The sequence below is a fragment of the Ziziphus jujuba genome, chromosome 9 (genome assembly GCF_031755915.1).
Source record: "Ziziphus jujuba cultivar Dongzao chromosome 9, ASM3175591v1".
Taxonomy (NCBI): Eukaryota; Viridiplantae; Streptophyta; class Magnoliopsida; order Rosales; family Rhamnaceae; genus Ziziphus; species Ziziphus jujuba.
In genome coordinates, this window is record NC_083387.1 from 17,814,930 (window position 1) to 17,836,403 (window position 21,474).

Below are 21,474 nucleotides of genomic sequence, written 5' to 3' on the forward strand. Positions count from 1 at the left end.
CTTATTTATATACTTCTTTTTGGACCTTTATGGTTCCCCTATAGTTGCTATGTTTGGATGTTCTTTTTGTTTCGCTGCAACTTTTGATTATGCATTGATTCTGCAGTTATCAATGGTATGTGGTGCAGTATTTAGTTTAGCTAAACTGATTTGTTTAAAAAGTGTTAGCATCTTCACATGAAACCGCTTGATTTTTTTGTTTGATACAACATTTGAATTTCTCTTGAAATCTGTCATACGGTGCTGGACATGTCCTGAACTGATGTTTTGGATCCCATTCCGGTTGAGTTTTGACATGGCCCTTTGTCATCTCATCATCCCCAGCCTCATTCAAGCTGGGAAAGCAGGTAGTCATAATATTCTAATGGAGCGTATGTCTAGGAGGCTAGGACCTTTGAGGTGCCATTGCTGTGTCTTTGACCTCAAGTTGGTTTTGCCAGAGGCGTGTCGCTTTGATGCATCTGCAAAGGTTATCTATATAAAAATAATAGTTATTTTTAATTTTTTTTTTCAAATAGCTATAAAAAAATAGTTATAAATTGTTGCAAAGGTGTTTGTAGAAAAGAAAATTATTTATTGAAATTGATAAATTGATCTATAAATTGTTATTCATTGTTTTTGCTAAATATAGATTTTTATTTTTTACTATACCCATAAAGGCATCTATTTTATTGAAAATGATAAAAAGAAAATATTTTATTTTCACCCTCTCAGATTTGGGGTAGATAAAAAATATTTTTCAGATTTCTAATAATATCATCTACGCTCTCAGTAGAGGAATATAAATTACCCCTATATTTTTAATTAAGTTAAACTACTTTTGAATTTTCTTTTATTTTTTTAACAATAATTAATTTAAAAACTTTAAAATTTTGTTAATCTATATTTAATTAATTTTATTTAAACTAAGTGATAAATTAATTTGAAAAAAAAAATATGTGGTGATTTTAATGAGATAAATTTTTTTAATCAAATTATAATTTGTCATATTATTTTAGTAAATGTATTATAATTTGTCAAAAAGTTTCAACTAAATATATTATATATTTTTTAATATATTCAACTTAATATATTTATGAAATATATAATTTACTAAAGCTTGTGTAATTAAAATTATTTTATTTTATTATCATCTAAACTGGAAGCGGAAATAACAACGGATCAATAAAAGCATTTTATATTTTGTAACAGATAGGATATTCGTAAAAGATAAGCATAAAGTATATTAATATTTAAAGTTCATCTTTTTATATACAGAGGGAGGAGGAAAATAACAAACCACAAACAAAGTAGAGAAACCAGCTTTTTTACAATATATATAATTACATTTTACACAAAACAAAAGTTCTTGCTATAAGAAAGCTAAAGCTGACGTACATTAAATTATTCAATAATATAAAAATATCTTAATTATAATAAATAATAAAAAATTATATACACTAAATGAATTATAGGTAAAAAAAAAAAAAAAAAAAGAAGAAGCTAAATTGAACTGAAAAAATTTGATCTATTTAATCTTCGGATTTTCATCCAGACAATAACCATTGGATATAAGGTTTAAAAAATTACAAAAAGTGCTATCTAATTTTTATTGGCTAAAATTTTTTCTCCCTTCCTCAAAACGCATCGTTTCATTAATGGACATTTAGGGTTAGGCTTCTTCTTCGTCCTGGTGCACGGCTAGTTGCTCCAAGCCGACGTTCGTCGGAGAAACAAAGGTCAGTTCAATTAGCTTGTTTGTTTGTGGGATCATACAAATTCAATAAGTTTGGAGTTAGAAAGGAATCAGCTATCCTTTTACTGGTTTGCTCTTGTTTTCGTGTTCTTAATTTTCTTTTACGGGAATGAAATTGCTTTGGTAATGGTAACACTCTCTCTCTCTCTCTCTCTCTCTCTCTCTCTCTCTCTATAGCTCTCTATGGCTGTGGATAAGGGCAAACCTCAAGAAGAAGCTTCGCTAGCCCATTTCTACAAGATAGTTCTCAGTTGGGACTACTTCCATCTTCTCAAAGAAGCCAATGTAATCACCCTTCCACTCTATTTTTACCATAAACATGTATAATTAACAGTTTATTTATTTATTTATTTTTTGTTGATATTGGGATGCAGAAGAGGAAGGGTGATATAGAAGAAGGAGGTGGTTTGGGGCTGAAGAAGGTGAAGACTACCTACAAAGACATTGATGATTATATTTCTACTTTTGAGCCTCTTATTTTCGAAGAAGTTAAAGCCCAAATTGCTCAGAAAAAAGATGAAGAAGAAGGTTTGGTTTCCCTCTTTTCCTCATTCCTTTCCTGTTTTGTTTTCAGAAAGTTTTTTCATCACTCAATTTTATGTTGTAGCTTATTGCTGGTTATAGCTTTTGGCAAATTGGGGTAGATGTATTTGATTTTATTTTCATTTCAACATTTTCATGACAGAACTGATAATAATGATGAGTATGTAGTGTGTTCTGGAATTGTGATCATGACCATAAAATCAACTTTCTTGAATATGAGTTTGTCTAACATAATAATTTTGTGTGGGGCATTTCAGTTGCAGAATGGGAGAGCAGAGTGGTAGTGGAATGCAATGAGGTTGATGGGTTTCATTTAGTAACTGTAAACTATGCACATGACGAGGAATCAATATCGCAAAATGATCTTTTGCTTCTTTCAAAAGTCAAGGTGAGCAAGCTCAACTGGTTGCCTTTAAAATTCTGTCTTTTTGGCTCCTCTGGTTTTAGTATTAATTGTATATATCATGGTATTTTATATATGATGTAAATATTTGAAAAGAGCAGAGTGTGCAATCTCTGGGAATTGCTTTTAATTATTTTTTATTTATTTAGGGGTTAGGAGGGCATTGAGGGGGTGGTTTCTAAAAAGTTCCATAGTTTTACTCTTTTCTCCCCATTTCCTCTGATTAAAGCAACCTGATAATATCAAAATAATTCATCTTGTGTTGCTTGGGTTACTCCTGATAATATAGGGCATTGCATGTTTCAGTTTCAAGTGGGTACAAAACTGCCAACAACATATGCATTTGCTTTGGTGGAAAGTTGCCAGAATAATCGAATTATACTTAGAATGTATTTGGCTGGAGAAGTTACACATATGAAAACAAATGGCATTGATTCATGTTCAAGGCTGTTGAATATGCGGTCGATGATTACTTCTACTAATGATGCAGACAGATTCTTTAACAGTTTAAAGGTAACCTTTCTTTTAATAGAGATTTTGTGCATCTAGATTTTTCTTTTTTGTTATTTGTTGCATTCAGGATTATTATTGTTGGAGGTCTGGTGGTCTGAACAACATGGTTATCTAACTGATGCAGACATAACATTCTGTACCTGAATGATCTGGTGATTCCTAATATTTTCAAGCAGTTGACTATTTGATTAAAGACTAGCTAGTCCAATTTGGTCCTATTTGCTTGGAAACCTATTTAGTCATTCACTATGTTAATCATACTTCATCTTAGAATAATCAAAAGTTGCTTTCACACACAATTGATCACATTCACATGTAGCAAACCATATCTTTCAATCATGATTTAAACTATATGAGAATTCATCTTTCAATCACTAATGTGGAATTCATTATAGATCCAATATCATAAATCCTTTCAGGCTCATAATTGTATTTGAGAACATGCATGAGTTAGCTAGAAATTCAAGCATTTAGTGCAATAATGAATTCTTAACATTAAATAAATAACCAGATAGGATCCAAATCAAAGCAATTAAACCTTCATACCTAGGGCTACATCATAACCCTACTTACGAAGTTAGTACATAACTGTAAAGAAAAACACCATAAATTCATCAAAACTAAGCTCCATGTTAACAAAACTAAAGATCAAAAACAAAGTAGAAATGTTTTTAGAAGAACAGTGGCTGCTGGAAACTAGCTGCTGTCCTCTCCTTGTTGCTGCTTCTTTCTATGCTAGAGACCCTCAATTTGGCTCTCAACTTTCTCTAGGCTTATGTGCTGGTGTTGCCAGAATTTTTGGGTGTGAATCCCCTTAGCAGCTGCCGCATCTGTATATATAAGCTAGGGAACAGATAGCATTTAAGGAAATGTTGCCTTTTAGTTCCCTTAAATCAAAGAGTGCATGTGCCTTCCACTTTCCTTTTCCTTAACCTTCAATGCTGCCAGCTGCGTAGCTTAGAAACCCATAAACTTTTCTTTTCTCATACTTGCTGCTACTTGTCTAATTATTCACCACAGAAAATAACTTTCCTTTCTCTAATTTAGGCTTCCAGAGATATTAATCAGTTTAGGAAGCTTCTTGGTGCTTCCTCTTGTATTGTCGTCACTTCTCTATAATACTAGAATGTTGAAACAAAACAGCAGCTTCCTTTATTCTCTTTTAGGCTTCAAATAACCTATGAATTTTTTAGAATTTAGGCCCCGATATATTTTTGAATTGAAATTCTATATTTCTTAAATCTTTTCTTAGAAATAAAAAATCATAAGAATTGAGTTATTTCTACACACACTTTTAAGCATATATTTATCAAGTAATAAGCAAACTAGAATAGCATAAAACATGGAATTTTTATGCCTAACAATGATGCACCATATAATGCAGATTTGCAGCTTATCAACTATCACTCGTGAATATACAGCTCTACGATCAATTGGTACTCTTCCTTTTAAGGATTTGATAATTACAGCTGCTCAAAACAATTTTGATCCAGAAATCCAGGCCTGGAAAATTTCTAGACATCTGGAGGAATATATAAAAGACAATCTCAATGAATCTCAATGGGAAGCCATACAGGTAGGTAGTACTAAAATTATTTAATATATGCTATGATAAGATTTCACTATTCCCATGATTATATTATATTGCTTTATCTACCTCTGACTCTCTTAATGGGTGTAGACTATGAGGCTTTATGTATGTCACAGGATTAATTAATTTCTTCTAGGATTTTCTCATTTTATTTTAATGAAAGTAATTTTATTTTGTGCTGCAGGCTGGTTTATCGCGTAAACCCTTTGTTCTGATACAGGTTTTTCTTATTCCTCAGAATTTCTTTTAGATCCATATTGCAACATTTTTTTTTCCCCTTTCTTTCTCTATTTCCTTTAATTTTTTATTTTTTAAATGTCAAATTTTTCATGGCAATCTGTTTCAGTTTTCATATTACATTCTCATTGCCTATGATGCTTAGACGCACCTAAGTTTCAGTTATATCATTAAAGATTATATGTGGAGCTTTTTACGCAATGCTAAAAGCTGATATCATATCAGTTTATAATTGAGATTGATTTGTATGATTATATGGAATTTAGCAGTGTGGGTCATTTTTGTTATCAGTTTCAGGCCTTTCAATGATCTTAAGAAAAGGTTATAGAAAAAAAGGACACAGCAAAGAGAGATATCAAAGAAAGTATGCTCTCCTAGAAAGCTTAATACCCAAATCTCACCATCCATTCAACCTAATATTAATGAAGTAAACACTCACTTAGTATTGATATTGCATAGAAAGAAAATATTGGAGGAATAAAGGAGAATAAAGAAACCATGCAGTTAGGTTTTAATAAAATTACAAAAATACCCTTTGTATGTAGAAATAAAGTAAACAGTTATAATACTTTTTATCAAGCTAAGAACATCCGTTTAGTAGACTCATCTTGGAACTTAAAATGATGAAAACCATTTGCTCAAAGCCATAATAAGTATATTTCCAATTTATTCTTCTAACTTGAATTATAGGGAGTCTGATTTTCAATGTGTTTGGTTCTCTTATTAAATTCAGGGTTATTAACAATATATGTAGCAGTCTAATTTCAGAGTAATACAGTATATCATTTTAGCTTATCGAGAGAAATTCTAAGTTCTTTTTAAGGAGAAAAATAAGATGTACACGTGAAGAAAGTTAACATCTCTAATGCATAAATATATAACCGTATAACGTCCACATTAAACATTCCATGCTTCCAAGTTGTATTTTTTTCCATTTTCATGTCCAATACTTCCTACATATTGTGAAGATATTAGTTTTAGGAATTTTATGTAGTTTCAGGGGGTCTTCTTTTTCTCTTTTCCATTTTGTTTGATTATTAGTGTAGTACTATGTTATTAAAATATTTTATCACACCCCTTATAGCATAAGGACAGTTCTCTTCTGAAAAAAATTATGTTTCCTTAATTGAAACTGAATATGTTTCTTTCCTTAATTGAAACTGAATATGTTTCTAAGTGTTTGATTTTCTTGAAGGGAAGGTGGTTCTTTCATTTCGTTTAATTTTGTTTCAACTCTTTTGTGACTCATAATCTTCCCTAGCTTAAGAACGGATGGAGTTTTTGTCTATAAATTTCATGGATTTCTAGAAGCTATCTCATAAAGATGAGTTCCTTCATATAAATAGCCTTTAGATGCAGTCATTTATTGTTCCAAGCCTTTGTGTCTGTCTAATATTATGTCTAAATCTTGCTACCTCTATTTATGATCATATATTATCTCCTTTTTGGATGGGTCTACATGTGAGGGAGGATGTTGGTTGTGTTTGTGTTAGCTTGATATATAGCTAGGTTGACTTCCCAACTAAACCAGTCTCCATCCATTTGGATTCTTCTGTGGTTGATCCTCTTCCCGCCGCACAAGTTGCTCCGGATACTTTGCTCCAAACTATTGCACTTTCCAACGGCAGGCTTACCCGTATGCAGTATTCTCTTGCTTCTATTTTGCCTTTGCAAACTTTATATGTGCTATCGTGCATTTTTTGTGTCCTCTCTTGTGTGTCTATTCCTATAACTTGTCAGGAAGTCAAGCCATCTCAAGTGGAAACAAGTTATGAAGAGATGAATGCCTCGATTTGTCATGAAACCCAGGAAATAACTTCCTTTCTTTTCTTTTATTTTTATTTTTATTTTTTTTTGAACTAACGTCCTTACTTGAATGAAAAACTGTAGTCAGTGTCACTTGGACTATGCCTTAAATTATCTTCTGAATGATACCGTTGAGCATCACAAAGCCAGCATAGTTGCTAAATACCATACTTGAACCTTTGCATCGACTGATTTGAAACTTTTCCCTAGTTTCTGAGTTTAATGTAGTCTCATGCTTTATATAGGTGGCTTACATTCAATTGGAATCTTTATCAGTCGGATGTGAATAATGCATTTCTATTGGCTGTAAAAGTATTTTCTAGAAACCTAGTGACATGGGGAAGAAGAAAACCATAGTATTGCGCAAAGATCCAGCACAGAGGCGGAATACAGAACAATGGATCAAACTGCATGGGAATTTTTTTGCATGCAGAATCCTCTAAAAGAACATTGAGAATCTTGATAGACCAATTATATCTTATTGCGTTAATTAGGTTTCTATTCGTATTGCTAGTGATTGTAGGTTTCATAAATGATGTCATTTTACTGGGGAGATGGTTATGAGCAAGAACTTGTAAACTCCCCATGTTAAATGAAAATATCATATTGGAACTGTCTTCACCAAAGCATTAAGCGAGGCACTGTTTAGTAAATTTAGTTCCAAGATAGCATTGCCAGATGTATATACTTTAGCTTGAGGCTGTGTTATAATAGTTGTGTATATAAACATCTTATTGGTGTGATCTCTCTCTCTCTCTCTCTCTCTCTATTTCTTTCTGATAGGAAACATTGCCTTATTTGTTAGAGAAAACGTTGTAATTATTTAAGAGGATGAGAGACCTCAAATAGGTAATTTTTTATTTTACACCTAATGGTCTGTGTCTATGTCTGGTTGGTATTCGTGTAATTCCCTGTTTTATATCTAATGCTTTGTGTGTCTGCACAAAGCATAGAAGGTAATGCTCTGGGTATTTTAGTGTATGTATGAACTGTATAAGTTGTTCTTCCATGGGTTTTAGGATTCCGTTATGGAGGTTAAAGATAATCTCTCCTGTTCCTTGTGCATTAACAATAAAGAATGTCCATGTTTTTCTCCATTGGATTTTATTGTTTATTCACTTTTTTTGAACAGTGCACTTGTGCACACCTTGGTGCTCATTTTTTATATTTATATTCTTTTAAATGAATAAAGAATATGTAGAAATTATAAATGATTTGAATGAAAATTAATATAAAATCTATTTTTTAACTAGAACAGTTTTCTTTATTTTGTAACATATCTTGAGAACCTTTTATTTATGAAAGTTATATTTCATGTATATTAGTATGTTGATGCTGAACTTGTGTTTCCAGGGTCCTCCAGGAACAGGAAAGACACAAACGATCCTTGGAATTCTCAGTTCCATTTTGCATGCAACTCCAGCAAGAGTACACTCCAGGTAAAAAATAAGCCCTTTTTGTTTCGTTTTTGTAACGTAATCCTAGTCAAGTGTGTAAGCTGCTGTTTCTAGGTTAACCTTGTCTGCTGTGACCATAAGAGGTGAGGAATTGGATATGTTACACATCTACATTTTTACCTGATGTTCTATCAGTTTGGTTCATTTATTGTATGCTTCATTTGTAGGGGTGGCTCACTCAACGTAAAGCACGGGCCAGACTTGTCGTTTAAGGAAAAGTATGTGGTTATTAACTTTTTTTACTTTTTCCCTTTCTTTCTTTCTTTCTTTCTTCATTTCCTTCTTTTCCCCTTCTTGATGATTGAATGGCTTTAGTTGTTGTTTCTTTTCATTACCAATACCTAGAAAGACACAAAACTAATTATTGGATTATTTTTTTGAGGATCAAACCCTCAACATCACAGCAGGAGTGTAGTCCTTTTGTTGAAATTGTAACGTTTGTGTTGTGTTGTCTGTATGTAATTGCAGAATCAATCATTGGGGACGAGCAGCACCTTGGCTCAGCGGTAGTAATCCTAGAGATGATGTAATGCCCGTTGATGGTGATGATGGTTTTTTCCCAACCACTGGAAATGAATTGGTAAGTTTAATTCTTAACTTTATCTTATTTGTGATTTGAGATATCTTATTTCCTAACTTCTATGTAAGATGCAGAAACCAGAAGCAGTTAATTCGAGCCGTAAATATCGTGTGCGTGTTCTTGTATGTGCCCCATCGAACTCTGCACTAGATGAGATTGTATTGCGTGTTCTAAATAATGGTTTGTTTCTCTTCTCATACATGAATTTGCTCTTCAAATAAATTGGCATGCTTTAGTTCCATGATACACTTTGAAAAGCAGATCTCTTTCGTTGTATATTGATTTGTTTTCATACCTGCCATAATGCAAGAGTTATAAGTTGAGAGATAATAAATGAACCCAGCCAAATGGATCCACTTTGTTTGGAAATCCGAACGAACACGGATTCAGGTCATTTACAAATAAATATGCCTGCTACATTTATAGTTATAATGAAAGGGAAAAATGCATGCGGACCAAACTTATCATATATACTCATCATATGGGGGAAAAAGTATATATACATATAGAAATCAAATTCTCTAATTTGGAATCTAGTTTCAAACACAAATAGACTTGCAATTTAAGCTTGATAAATTCCTTCAAGTTTGAATTGTAAGTCTAATTTCTGTCCATGTTTTATGTTTAAATTTAAATTAATCTGCTGCCTTGAGTTTAATTAATTTCATTATCAAATCATGTTGAATGAAAGGCTTACTGATATAGCTTTTTTGTAGTCCTGATGTATCAAATTATGGGCAATAAATAGTTTTTTGTGTTTATTAGAAAGTTTTTTTTATTTATTTTTTATTTTTTTTTTATTTTTATTTTTGATAGGTGTTTTTATTAGAAAGTTTCTTCTTTGGTTCATGAATCTTTTTCAAAAGTACAAATGGACATTTGGTGCTAATTGGCTTTATTGAATATATTTTCTTGGTTATCCTCAGGTGTACATGATGAAAATAGTCGTTCATATAATCCTAAAATTGTACGCATTGGTCTTAAGCCACATCATTCCGTTCGTGCAGTCTCCATGGATAATCTGGTGCGTATGTGGGTGTTAACGAAGTTTACTGAGCTTCACTTTATGGCTATTATCATATTTTACTGTTGGTACTTAAACTTTTTTCTCATAGAATATGTACAGGGCAAAACAATAAAAAAGAAGAATGTTAAATTTTCATATAAATTACTTGGGCTCTAAAAGATAAAAAATGGTGTAACCACAAAAATGCAGGTGGAAAAACACCAAGAGGCCACTGGAACTTTTGAATGATCTTGCAATTGAGTTGATGTAGCTTACATTACCATCTCTCTTTAATGTTTTTCCCCTCACTTTTGTTCTTGAAAATGAAATACATTAATAATCTAATCAGACATCTTCAATAATTAGTTTGGTGCTAATTATTAGTTATATGTTTAATGTTTCTTTTGCTTCTGAGAGAAATTTGTGTATCTCTAGTTTAGATTTTGTTAAAGATAGAGGAGAATAGAGCACTTGATTTATGTTTATCATTCTTTGAACATTCTTATATCTCTATACTAATAAGCCTAGGTTAAAAATTACGTACAAAAAAATGAAGATACAAAACAGCATAAACAAATTTCTGGATAGGCTTACATAAGGAGTGACAACTTCACCCTTCAATACCATTTTACAGATTAAAAATTACTCCATCTCTGTATTTTTTAGTATGCTCGTGAAACACAGGATTGCTAGGAATATTGGTGGTGGAAGCCTGATTTTTTGACCTTAATCCCTAATTCTGTTAGATTCTTTATCCCCATTAGTTTGCAAGGTGTATGGGCCATTGCTTGATGCTCTGCTTCTTCCTTGGATGTGACCACAAGATTATTTTTTTACTACTTCAATTAATAAATTTGCTCCCATGACGGTACAATAGCCGTTGGAAGATCTTCTATCTGATGAGGAACCTGCCCAGTCTGCATAAGAGTAACTAGTGATATGCAGATATTAGCATTTTTAGTATGGGTATCTAGTTCCAGATGTATCTTTAAGATACTTAATGATCATAGAAATCGTGTTCAAACGTGCTAATTCAGATTTTCCATGAACTGGCTGATGGCTTCCACAACAGAAGTAATGTCTGCTATGGATGTTGTAAGATATATAAGTTAACCCACTAAAATTTTAAGTCTTTTTTGTCCTTGATCTCTTCTTGTTTGAGTAATCTAGGTCTAAATTAGGTTCCATAGGAGTATCTGAAGGTTTAGAAGTTAACCCACTAAAATTTTAAGTCTTTTTTGTCCTTGATCTCTTCTTGTTTGAGTAATCTAGGTTTAAATTAGGTTCCATAGGAGTATCTGAAGGTTTAGATTTAAATGCTTGTTTTGAATAATAAGTCCTGCACATACTTTCTTTGAGATAGAAGCAGAACAATCCCTTTTTACCCAGAAGAAACTTCCCCATGACGTATGGAATTTTGTCACAGATTTATAGTTTATGACTTCCCTTTCAATTTACTCTTTTACATCAATTCCATTTAAAATTGCTAGATACTATAATATCATCCATGTAGATAATTAGGATGATGGGACCTGCTTTGTCTGCTTTACGATTATTGAGAGATTTGATTGACACCCGATGAATCTAAATGAATTAAGTACTTGACTTAGCTTAACAAAGAAGGAATTTTAAACCGTATATTATTTTCATTAGTCGACATACAAAATTGGATAGGTGATCTACAATTGCAACCTGGAAACTTAGGTTCCAGTGACATCTATATTTTCGTTCTTGCTTGGCACTATAAATTTCTATCATTAAAATGTTCGTATTTCCTATCTGAATGATGTCTTAGTTGTTTTTAATATTACTTAAACTTCATACAAGAGTTGTCCTATGTAGGTAAAGCAAAAGCATGAAAGCATGGAGGCTGATAAAGACAGATTTAGAGCTGCAGGAAGTGATAAGGACAGTATTCGTGCTGCAATTCTGGAGCAGGCTGTGATTGTAAGTGACTTCTACTTTGTGTTGATAATAATTTAAGAGGTATGATTTTCTTTGATTATGTATGTTTGGCAGGTCTTTTCCACCCTTAGCTTCAGTGGTTCAACTCTTTTCAGTAAGTGGAATCGTGGTTTTGATGTTGTTATAATAGATGAAGCCGGCCAAGCTGTAAGTGGCTATGACTTTTATTTTTTGTTTGTATTGACCTTCAATGTTCTAATGGAAAGCAGTTAGCATGCATGATGTTGTCCCATGTATAGGATATGTTGTGGAGATTAACAAGCTTCTGCATCAGTTGGACTACAGAAAACCACAACATACCGAAAGATGATTTGTTCAAAACTTGATGTTCTGATTATAAAAATTTTATGGAACTGTTTTGGCCTTTCCCTTTTTTTCTTCTATATATAAACCTCTATGTTTTCTGTGATAAACTGCTGACTGCTGACTCATATTCTTCTCCTCCTTTGTTATCCTGTCTTTATGTCAATTAGCAACATGATAGAAGGTTAGCTAGGATATTAGGTCTTGAAAAATACAGACCAGTGGCTAATCGATGTAACTATCATGCATTTTCACTTTGGCATTCATGGTTGAAAGTCATGTTAGTTTTTTCTATTTGTATCTAATATTATTCATAATAGTTTACAAAGTTGAACTATTTATAACTGAAAGATGAATTGGCTCCCCATTAAAGGAAAATAATAGAGAAAAGGGGGGATTGGAACTGCTAGTGAGCATTCCTTCTCAGTATAGTTTTCTTTTACTCCCTTCTATCTTTTTTTTTTTTTCTCAATAGAGAAAATTCTTGGGCTGATAGTCTTTATCGATATTTGTGTATTTTCTTGACTAACCAGGTTTTCGTTAACCAAAACCTTGTGTGTATGGGTGTGGGTGTGGGTGTGTGTGGGTGGGTGTTTGTGCGTGTGCATTTATTTGTTTTATATAAATATGGAAAGATATCCCAATCAATTTTCTGACCAACTTGATGTGCTCCATAACTAAAATTTTTCTTAAATGTAATTTTATGATGATTAACTGTTGTTTTATTTTATTTTGTTCTCAGCACTTGGTTTTATTTACATAAAAAAAAAGAAAAAAGTACGAACTGGGGTTAAGGCCACTGAGATGATAAATGGGTGTGTGTGTGCGCGTTTATATAAATATGGAAAGATATCCCAATTAATTTTCTGATCAACTTGATGTGCTCCATAACTAAAATTTTTCTTAAATGAAATTTTATGATGATTAACTGTTGTTTTATATTATTTTGTTCTAAGCACTTGGTTTTATTTTACAAACTGGGGTTAAGGCCACTGAGATGATAAATGGGTCAGTCTATAAAAAGATGAAGCATTCACCTAAACAAGTTTCAATTACTTCAGTTAAAAAATTCTGTTTTGGGATTATTCATTCTGTATTATGAACTTCTCTTAATAGCATCTTTAAAGTATTGTTATGTTTTGGTGAAAACTTGTCTTTATTGGGGGGGAAAAAAAGTAAAAAAATAGTTCATAGGATAATAGGATGAGAAATCCTCAAACATGAGATAAAACGTCTGAACCTTAATTAGACAACATATTTTCAACTAGAAAAATAAGATTTCCTTTAAAGAATTAACACTGTCGTAGCTTTAACTATTGATGCCACTTCACAATAAACTAAATGCTTTTTGAAACCTTCTTTACTACCTTGCCAGAGAAGATCTCTCATTAAGTGTTCTAACATTTCAGAAATCCTCAAAGGGGCTCTAAATCTAAGCGATGAAGGATAGTGAATTGGAATACTTGAGAACTGTTTTTTTGAAGTAAGTCCGTCCCTGCTTGAGATATATGCTTTTTTCCACCCTTAAAGATGTTTACTGACTTTAACTACCACCAGATCCCAATACTCATATTTATCAAGATCCCCTCTCAGTGGGATGCCTAAATATTTTATTGGCCATTCCCCTACCGTACAACCCACTTTTAAAGCCATATCCTATATAATATTTTCCCTTTTCTAGTTAGATATAGAATATTCTTTTTCCCCCTCACTAGGTAAGTCTCATTCTATCTTTTCACATGGAAATGGTTCACATGTTTTTGTCAAAGGAGAGGAAAGATGAATTAAAGTAGCAAGCATAGCAAAAGCTGTCAATGATAATGGAAAGTTTATGTTAGGTGTCCTTGAAGTAGATGGTATCAACTTTAAGAAGATCAACAAAAGTTTTGACAATGTAGTCTCCTTGACAGTTTTGACATATTGAATTATAAACTGGCGTAGAATCAGCTTCTTATTTTGAAAACTTTTGTGGCTGCTATCAATTTTTTGGCTGTAATCAGGCATGCATTATACGTTTGTTTTTATGTTAATTCCATCCTCTGCAATTGAAATCTGTTAGCACTGAATGATGCATGCTTTGAACAGGTGGAACCAGCTACTCTTGTTCCACTGGCCAATGGATGCAAACAAGTATTTCTTGTAAGTTTCTGATTTTATTTTAGGACTTTATTGTGTTTCTTATAATTATTATTTATTTCTTTCGTAGTTTTACATGTGCATCACTGCATGCACTTAGATATATTTATAATCTAGCTTGTAATCAATGAATTGCTTTTTCCTAATAGGTTGGAGATCCAGTTCAACTTCCAGCTACTGTAATTTCTCCCATTGCTGAGAAATTTGGGTAAAAGACTTGTGAAACTGATGTTCTTTTATTGATTTGTAGGAAACTTCTGATGCATCGAGTGTGACTCTCTCTTATGTTTTATTAATTGTAGATATGGTATGAGTTTGTTTGAGAGATTTCAGAAGGCAGGTTATCCAGTGACTATGCTGAAGATGCAGTATCGTATGCATCCAGAGGTTAGATAAGAAATATTTAGTTATGCTTTGGAAAAGATAATTTGATTAGTGTATGATAGTTGATAACAATACAGATTAATGCTGTAAATCCTTGAAAGTATATGGTTATGGCAAGGAATTGATTATGAAGTTATGTCTCTCTCTCTCTCTCTCTCTCTCTTTCTCTCTCTGTATATATATAATATCTAGAATCTTAAAAATGTTTTTTTTTTTTTTTTTTTTTTTTTTTTTAAAGTGAAAATCTGAGAAATATGTGCATTAGAATCTGTCTTATAGTAAAACAATATATGAGGGGTTTCCAGGAAAAAGACTGCGATAGCAATTAACTATACTGATGACCCTCATAATGGCCCATGCATATAACCAGTTTGGTACTGCCATAACCATACAAAAGATTTTGTATAGTTTTTTTTTTTTTTTTTTTTTGGTTTTATAGTGTGATTATTTTGTTGAGTTGCTGCACAAAGAATGTACTAAATATATTTAAAGATGTTATAAATTGATGTTGAAAATTGTAGTATTCAAAGACGACATAGAAGAAAAACTCATGAATGAGTTAGTATTTTGGACATTCTAAAATCTTGTTATTTTCCTCTCTATCTCTTTCCTTTTATTTTATTTTAATTTTTTTCGCATTGTTCATTATCATCGCTTGGAGTAAAGTGAATCTAACAACATTTGTTCGTACCTATCGTGATTATCCAAACCTACCATTAAAGGGCGCCCTTTCTTAACTTAAGAGTTGAAAGGTGTTATATATATATATGTTCCTTTTAATTATTATTCAGTGCGTTAATTTTGGTTCCTGAATAACCAGGGATCCCATTAGGAATATCACTGTTTTGTTAATAACTGTGATTTGGTGTTTTATTTAGTGGCCTACTTCTGGTATCCAACATGGTCATGAATTCAAGAAGGCATATCCTTGCCCCAGTGGTAACTTTATCAAAGATCCTAAACCCTGGAATGTTGACCATCCAACTACTAGTTACAAATAAATGTTGTAAATCATCCTTTGTTTGATATAGAAAAATTGTATTTTAAATATCGATTGACCAACTTAATATGCATATGCCTGGGTAAAAAATGAATAATTTTTGTATAGCTTCCATGAATATAGCTATTTTATGTAAAATTTTAAAAAATCTCAACATGATTGTAAATTTTGCTTGGCAACAATTGTTATCTCATTGTATTCATATATAGTGCTGTCAAAGATTGTAGTTTCACCTAAATGAAATCTTATTACATTTCGATTTTCATTTTGATAATATTCATAATTTGAATTATTTATTTCCAAAGATATAATTATAGTCAGATAGAATTTCGGAGCATATGAAACTAAGTCAGTTGAGATTGGAATAAACTGCTATCAGAATGATGCTTATTTAGCCTTGTGTTGATCTGACTGAGCCAGGTCTAGTAAGCAAGATCTAGATCTAGTCCTTACAATGATGTTTTTTAGCATGGAGTAGTCCTTACATTTGAATCATGGAAGAATGTATGAAATTATGTGTGATGTTATTCTTAATTGGAATTGGTATGTGATATGGTAGAAATTAGTTGAATAGTACTTCTTTTGTCTTTCTTCCATTTTTTGCTATGGTTATTGAACTACATATTTCAAAAGTATGAATATTTATTATTCTGGGTTTTAATATGTTTCTCTTAAAGCAGATAAGGAGATTTCCTTCGGCAGAGTTCTATGCGGAGTCATTGGAAGATGGTCCTAATATTGAAGAGCAGACAAAACGTTCCTGGCATGAATACAGATGCTTTGGGCCATTTTGCTTCTTTAACTTGCATGAAGGAAAAGAATCCCAGCCCTTAGGAAGTGGTTCCTGGGTAAACATTGATGAGGTTGAATTTGTCTTCCTCCTGTATCATAAATTGGTGAGTACATATCCAGAGCTGAAATCAAGTCAACAACTTGCAATTATATCCCCATATAGTGCACAAGTAAGTCTCTTGAAAGAGCGGTTTAAGGAGACTTTTGGGGTGGAGTCAGAGAAGGTAGTGGACATTACTACTGTGGATGGTTGCCAGGTAAAGTGTCATTCTTTCCCAGTTAGAATACTACATGCCTTGAAAAAGAGAGGGCATTGGAAAATTTTCAATATTGATTTACCTGCTGGAGTATGCAGTGTGCACAGAATTGCAAGATGGAGAGAGAGAGAGAGAGAGAGAGAGAGAGAGAGAGAGAGAGAGAGAGAGGATTTTGTGTTTATTTGTTATCTAGAATGAATGACATTTATATATTGTTCTTCACCAACTTGATAATGTATTTTGTGTTTATTTATTATCTGGAACGAATGACATTTATATACTGTCATTTACCATCTTGATAACATATAGGTTAACTTGTGAGTGATGGTTCACTGTTTCATTTCTATATTCACAACTTGGCTCAGATTTCATATTTTTGAATAAAAAGTTTGCTTCCTTTTCTTCCACAGATGTGAAAAGGATGTTGCAACATTTAGGATTTCGTGTTTACTTATTATCGAGAATGAATGACATTTATATACTGTCACTCTTACTTATTATCGAGAATGAATGACATTTATATACTGTCACTCTCCGTCTTGATCATGTATAGGTTGCTTATGAGTGGTGGTTCACTGTTCCATTTCTGTGTTCACAACTTGGCTCAGACTTTATATTTTTGAATAAAAAGTTTCCTTTTCTTACAGGGACGTGAAAAGGATGTTGCAATATTTTCTTGTGTTAGGGCAAGTGAGAAAAGAAGCATTGGGTTTTTGGCTGATTTTCGGCGAATGAATGTTGGCATAACTAGAGCAAAGTCTTCTGTTTTGGTATTCAATTAGTTGTAATAAGATTAAATTTTACCATTGTTATATTGTTTCATATTTGATAAAAGCTGTCTATTTCCATTAGGTGGTGGGTTCTGCATCGACACTGAGAAAGGGTGATGAGCACTGGAATAACTTAGTTGAAAGTGCTGAGAAGAGAGATTGTTTATTCAAGGTGAATATTCTCGTTATGGTGCAAGAATATTTGTTCAAGCGTATAGTAAGTTTTATCGATTATATTGTTGAATGATCTTTCTCGTTAGACTTGACACCTTATTTTTACTTACAATGTTGTTAAGGTAAATGACTTATAATATTGTCTGAGTTACTGAGGAAATGAACTGCATTTCAGTAGGTGTGGATTGAAAAATTTAAGCCCTGGAGGGGCACTTCTTGACTGTAATACAAGTGAAAAGGCTCATAGCTTATTGTTTTATTTGATTTTTTGAAGCTTAGTTGTGGTCTTTGGTTTTATATTAACTCAATTACAATGTTGTTATGGTGGTAAAAGTGATCCTTTATCATTGAAATTTTTTTAATCTGTTCGTTTTACTTGTACATTTTATATTTTTAATTCCATTATTCTGTTTACATTCAAAAGCGTTATGCCTCGAAGGTAGTAGAACTTAAAAGACTTTTTCCTTATTGCTACCAAAAAAACTACTTTTGTTTAACATTTGGAATATGAAAATCATTGGTGGTAAAGAAGGAAGAACTAAGTAGTCCTTTTGCCGCAGGTGTCGAAGCCATACACTGCATTCTTTAGTGATGAAAATCTGAAATCCATTAAAAAGAAGGATGAGTCCTCAGCGAGGGAGGCAAATCTGGGTGATGAATTGGATTACAGTGCACCCATCTACAATCAAGGAGATGCTGACCAATTGCATGGAGACGAAAATGACTTTGGAGATGGAGACATGGACATGGATGATGGGGGCTATGATGAGGACTAAGTCATAATTTTCAACCGGCTTAACCTTTTTTTTTTTTTTTTTTTTTTCAGTGGAAATTATTTAATTTTTATATGATACAATGCACAGTTACATCCTATAATTAATAACAAAATCTGATGCGCATGAGCCGCACTGTTGTTTCTTTTGAAACTTGAAAATAAGAAAGGGTCGATTTGTTTGACATTCGCTTTTTGTGAGTCATATTCAATCTAACATTTCCTCAGCATCAAACCACTGATTCCTATAATTCACTTTTAAGTATATTATCAAGTTATTGTAATTTTTTTTTCAATGTTAATGACATTTATTTTTTCCAAAAAAAAAAAAAAAAAAAAAAACAAAAAAAAGAAAAAAGGAAATGGAATAAAGCCCATTCAATCCGGGCTGTAAATCTCGACTACGGTGGTGCATGCCTATCAGTAGTTTGATAAAAAAAAGTCGGATAAGAAAATAAAGAAATTAATCATCAGCAGTCTCTTCAAACGGTTTTATATTAACATAAAGAATTAGCCTTAATTTATGTGCAACAAAATATTTATTTTTGTTTTGCAAATAACAAGGGTTCGTCCAATATAAAATTGATTTTTGTTTTTCAAATTATAAAATGGTGAAAAAAGAATGTTTGCTAGCTGTATATTTGCGACATAGTATTTGAAAAAAAAAAAAAAGGATATTTTTAAAAAATATAGATGAAATTTGAACACGTCTTGAGACATTAAACACATATTTAGAAAATAATAATTTTTAACAAAAAATATTTTTTTTAAAAACTTTCTTTTACCGAATTTTGTCTATTATCAGTTTAGCTCTTATTGGTTTTGTTTTTCAATTAATACCTTTTAGTTACTGAATCATTAATGAATGTAAAAATCTTAAAATTTTGGAATAACCTAATTGTAAGACGGTGCAGCTGTTCTAAAGTCAATTTTGGAAATCAAGACCATCATTTTACTTTTTATTATCCAAACAAACAAAAAGGAAGTTACTGTAATTATCAAATCATTGCATTTGTAAGCTCATATCAATGGTAACATTTAAGAATGAAATTATCATTTTAACATTTCTCACTGGAGATGGTCGAATGCCCTAATGCATCAATTAATTTTCTCGTGCATGAGACATCAGTGTTCATGGACCGTTAAACCTAATACCAACATTTAACTTATATTAGATTCTACCGGCACTACCCAAAGAATGCAACTTCATTATATATTAATATATATATATATATATATATATAGATTCAACTTCATTATATATTAATATATACAGAGAGGCTAGCATGAGGACCGACCGCATGGGTTATATGCGGACAAAAAACGTGAGTAAATAAACACCACTGGATTTTCATATCTGGCGTCAACGGTCCAGATGGAATTGCAACTCTCACGTGAGAATTTTGGCAAAATCTCCCCTTCCCGCTCACAGGAGCTCGCATTCCCCCTTGCATCAGCTGGAACCACCTTTGCCAAAATTCCTCTTCTCCTCTGCTTCCACCCCCTTCCTGCTCGAATCTCCCCGTTTGGAACCAGCCCAACCAGCCACCGACCTGATTATTTCAAAAATCTCAAACCGTTAGTGCCTTGCCGTTGGAGTGTGGGTTCTTTGCCATTCCTTCCTTCCTCTCTTTCATTTTGATTTTTCTATACCTCTGTTTGTGTTTTTATGTTTTATATATAGATATATATATATATATATTTTTTTTTTTTCATTCTGGTTCAGTTCTGTTCTTTTAAAAAAAAATAATAATAATGTTTCTCTTTTTGTTTCATTGCTTTTAAAGTGTTTTTATTTTTTATTTTTTTTGGGTAATCACTTAATGTATATAGTTATTCTTATTTACTTAGGCTTCTAGAAATCGTAATGTAATAAACTCTTTTGAATTATTTTGTTTATTCTATGGATCTCATTGTTTATTGGGAGCAAATATTCAAGAAATTGCTTTCTTTTTTAAGATTGTGGCTCCAATATCTAGAGTTGAGAAGCTTGTTAGATTTCTGTGGATGATGTACTGAGGGAGACGAGCGGTTGTTAGTAGCGGAGTATATGCCTAATGACACTCTCTCCAAGCATCTCTTTCACTGTATGTTTCTTTGGTCTTTATGGATATAACCACTGTTGATTTTTGAGGACCCTCTAATTTCATACCATTTTAATGAATTATTTTATTTATGTATTTATTTTTATTTATTCTGGCGGTTAAACCATAAGTTGGTCTTAATCAAGGATAGTTAGTGACAACGAATCTACTAATAGAGAGATTCAAAATTAAAAATTCATATATAATAAAAGACGCTCTTAATCTTAAACTACAAGTTACTCAATAGTGAAACCAGTAGTACTCGATTTTACTCATTCAAGTTTCTATGATATTGTTCCTTTGAGATGTTTTGTCCTTTAAATATATTAGCTCTATGGACTTTGTTTTTTTTTTTTTTTAATGTATTATTTCCTATCCTTTTTACAATATTTTTATAAATTAATCAAACCCAGTCAAAACATTTTTTATTTGATTTTCTTTGCTGTCAATAATATATGGCTGGATGATAGTCTTTTGTGATTGCCTTATCAGTTTCAATGCTCCCAACCTCTCCCGTTTGGATGTGGGGGAGTTACTGCATATCTTCCAAGCATTGACACAACATCTGCCATGTTTGGTCTATCTGCTGCGACTTCTTGCACACACAAGAGAGCAACTTGGGCACGCAGTATAAATTCATTTGTCGAATTACATGTTTCTGCTTTTGCCTTATATTTAGTGGTTGTTGCTGCTGCCGAGCTTGCTGTGTTGCTGCTGGTGCTGTTGCTGGTGCTCCTGTATTGCTGCTGGTGCTGTTGCTGGTGCTGCTGAGCTTGCTGTGTTGCTGCCGAGCTTGTTGTTGCTGCTGCCGAGCTTGCTGTGTTGCTGCTGGTGCTGTTGCTGGTGCTCCTGTATTGCTGTTGGTGCTGTTGCTGATGCTGCCGAGCTTGTTGTTGCTGCTGCCGAGCTTGCTGTGTTGCTATTAGTGCTATTACCGAGCTACTGCATTGCTGCCGAGCTTGTTTT

The 21,474-nt window shown here is 32.5% G+C and overlaps 1 protein-coding gene across 4 annotated transcripts; it reads left to right on the forward strand.

The window, feature by feature from the left end:
- Nucleotides 1–1,567: 1,567 nt before the first annotated feature.
- LOC107427153 (probable helicase MAGATAMA 3) lies at nucleotides 1,568–18,611 on the forward strand. Of its 4 annotated transcripts, none has more exons than XM_025077610.3 (21): nucleotides 1,568–1,718; nucleotides 1,913–2,020; nucleotides 2,110–2,263; nucleotides 2,536–2,666; nucleotides 2,988–3,194; nucleotides 4,579–4,770; nucleotides 4,970–5,005; nucleotides 8,182–8,267; nucleotides 8,453–8,503; nucleotides 8,754–8,865; nucleotides 8,934–9,045; nucleotides 9,792–9,889; nucleotides 11,714–11,818; nucleotides 11,891–11,983; nucleotides 14,225–14,278; nucleotides 14,425–14,483; nucleotides 14,578–14,662; nucleotides 16,340–16,708; nucleotides 17,356–17,478; nucleotides 17,561–17,650; nucleotides 18,213–18,611. In XM_025077610.3, exons 2-21 carry the CDS (start codon nucleotides 1,919–1,921, stop codon nucleotides 18,426–18,428), a joined length of 2,475 nt encoding a protein of 824 aa, XP_024933378.1. In that variant the 5' UTR covers nucleotides 1,568–1,718; nucleotides 1,913–1,918; the 3' UTR covers nucleotides 18,429–18,611. The 4 variants fall into 4 exon arrangements, with proteins under 4 accessions (XP_024933378.1, XP_048336848.1, XP_024933377.1 ...); XM_048480891.2 differs by having other exon boundaries at nucleotides 8,940–9,045; XM_025077609.3 differs by having other exon boundaries at nucleotides 1,660–1,803.
- Nucleotides 18,612–21,474: the final 2,863 nt, after the last annotated feature.

What these genes read in the sequence shown, in the direction of transcription:
- LOC107427153 (XM_025077610.3), top strand. Translation starts at nt 1,919, where the DNA reads ATGGCTGTGGATAAGGGCAAACCTCAAGAAGAAGCTTCGCTAGCCCAT. An exon ending in TGCTTCTTTCAAAAGTCAAG is followed by an intron (nt 2,667 to 2,987) that starts GTGAGCAAGCTC and finishes TGCATGTTTCAG; the next exon opens with TTTCAAGTGGGTACAAAACT. An exon ending in GACTTGTCGTTTAAGGAAAA is followed by an intron (nt 8,504 to 8,753) that starts GTATGTGGTTAT and finishes ATGTAATTGCAG; the next exon opens with AATCAATCATTGGGGACGAG.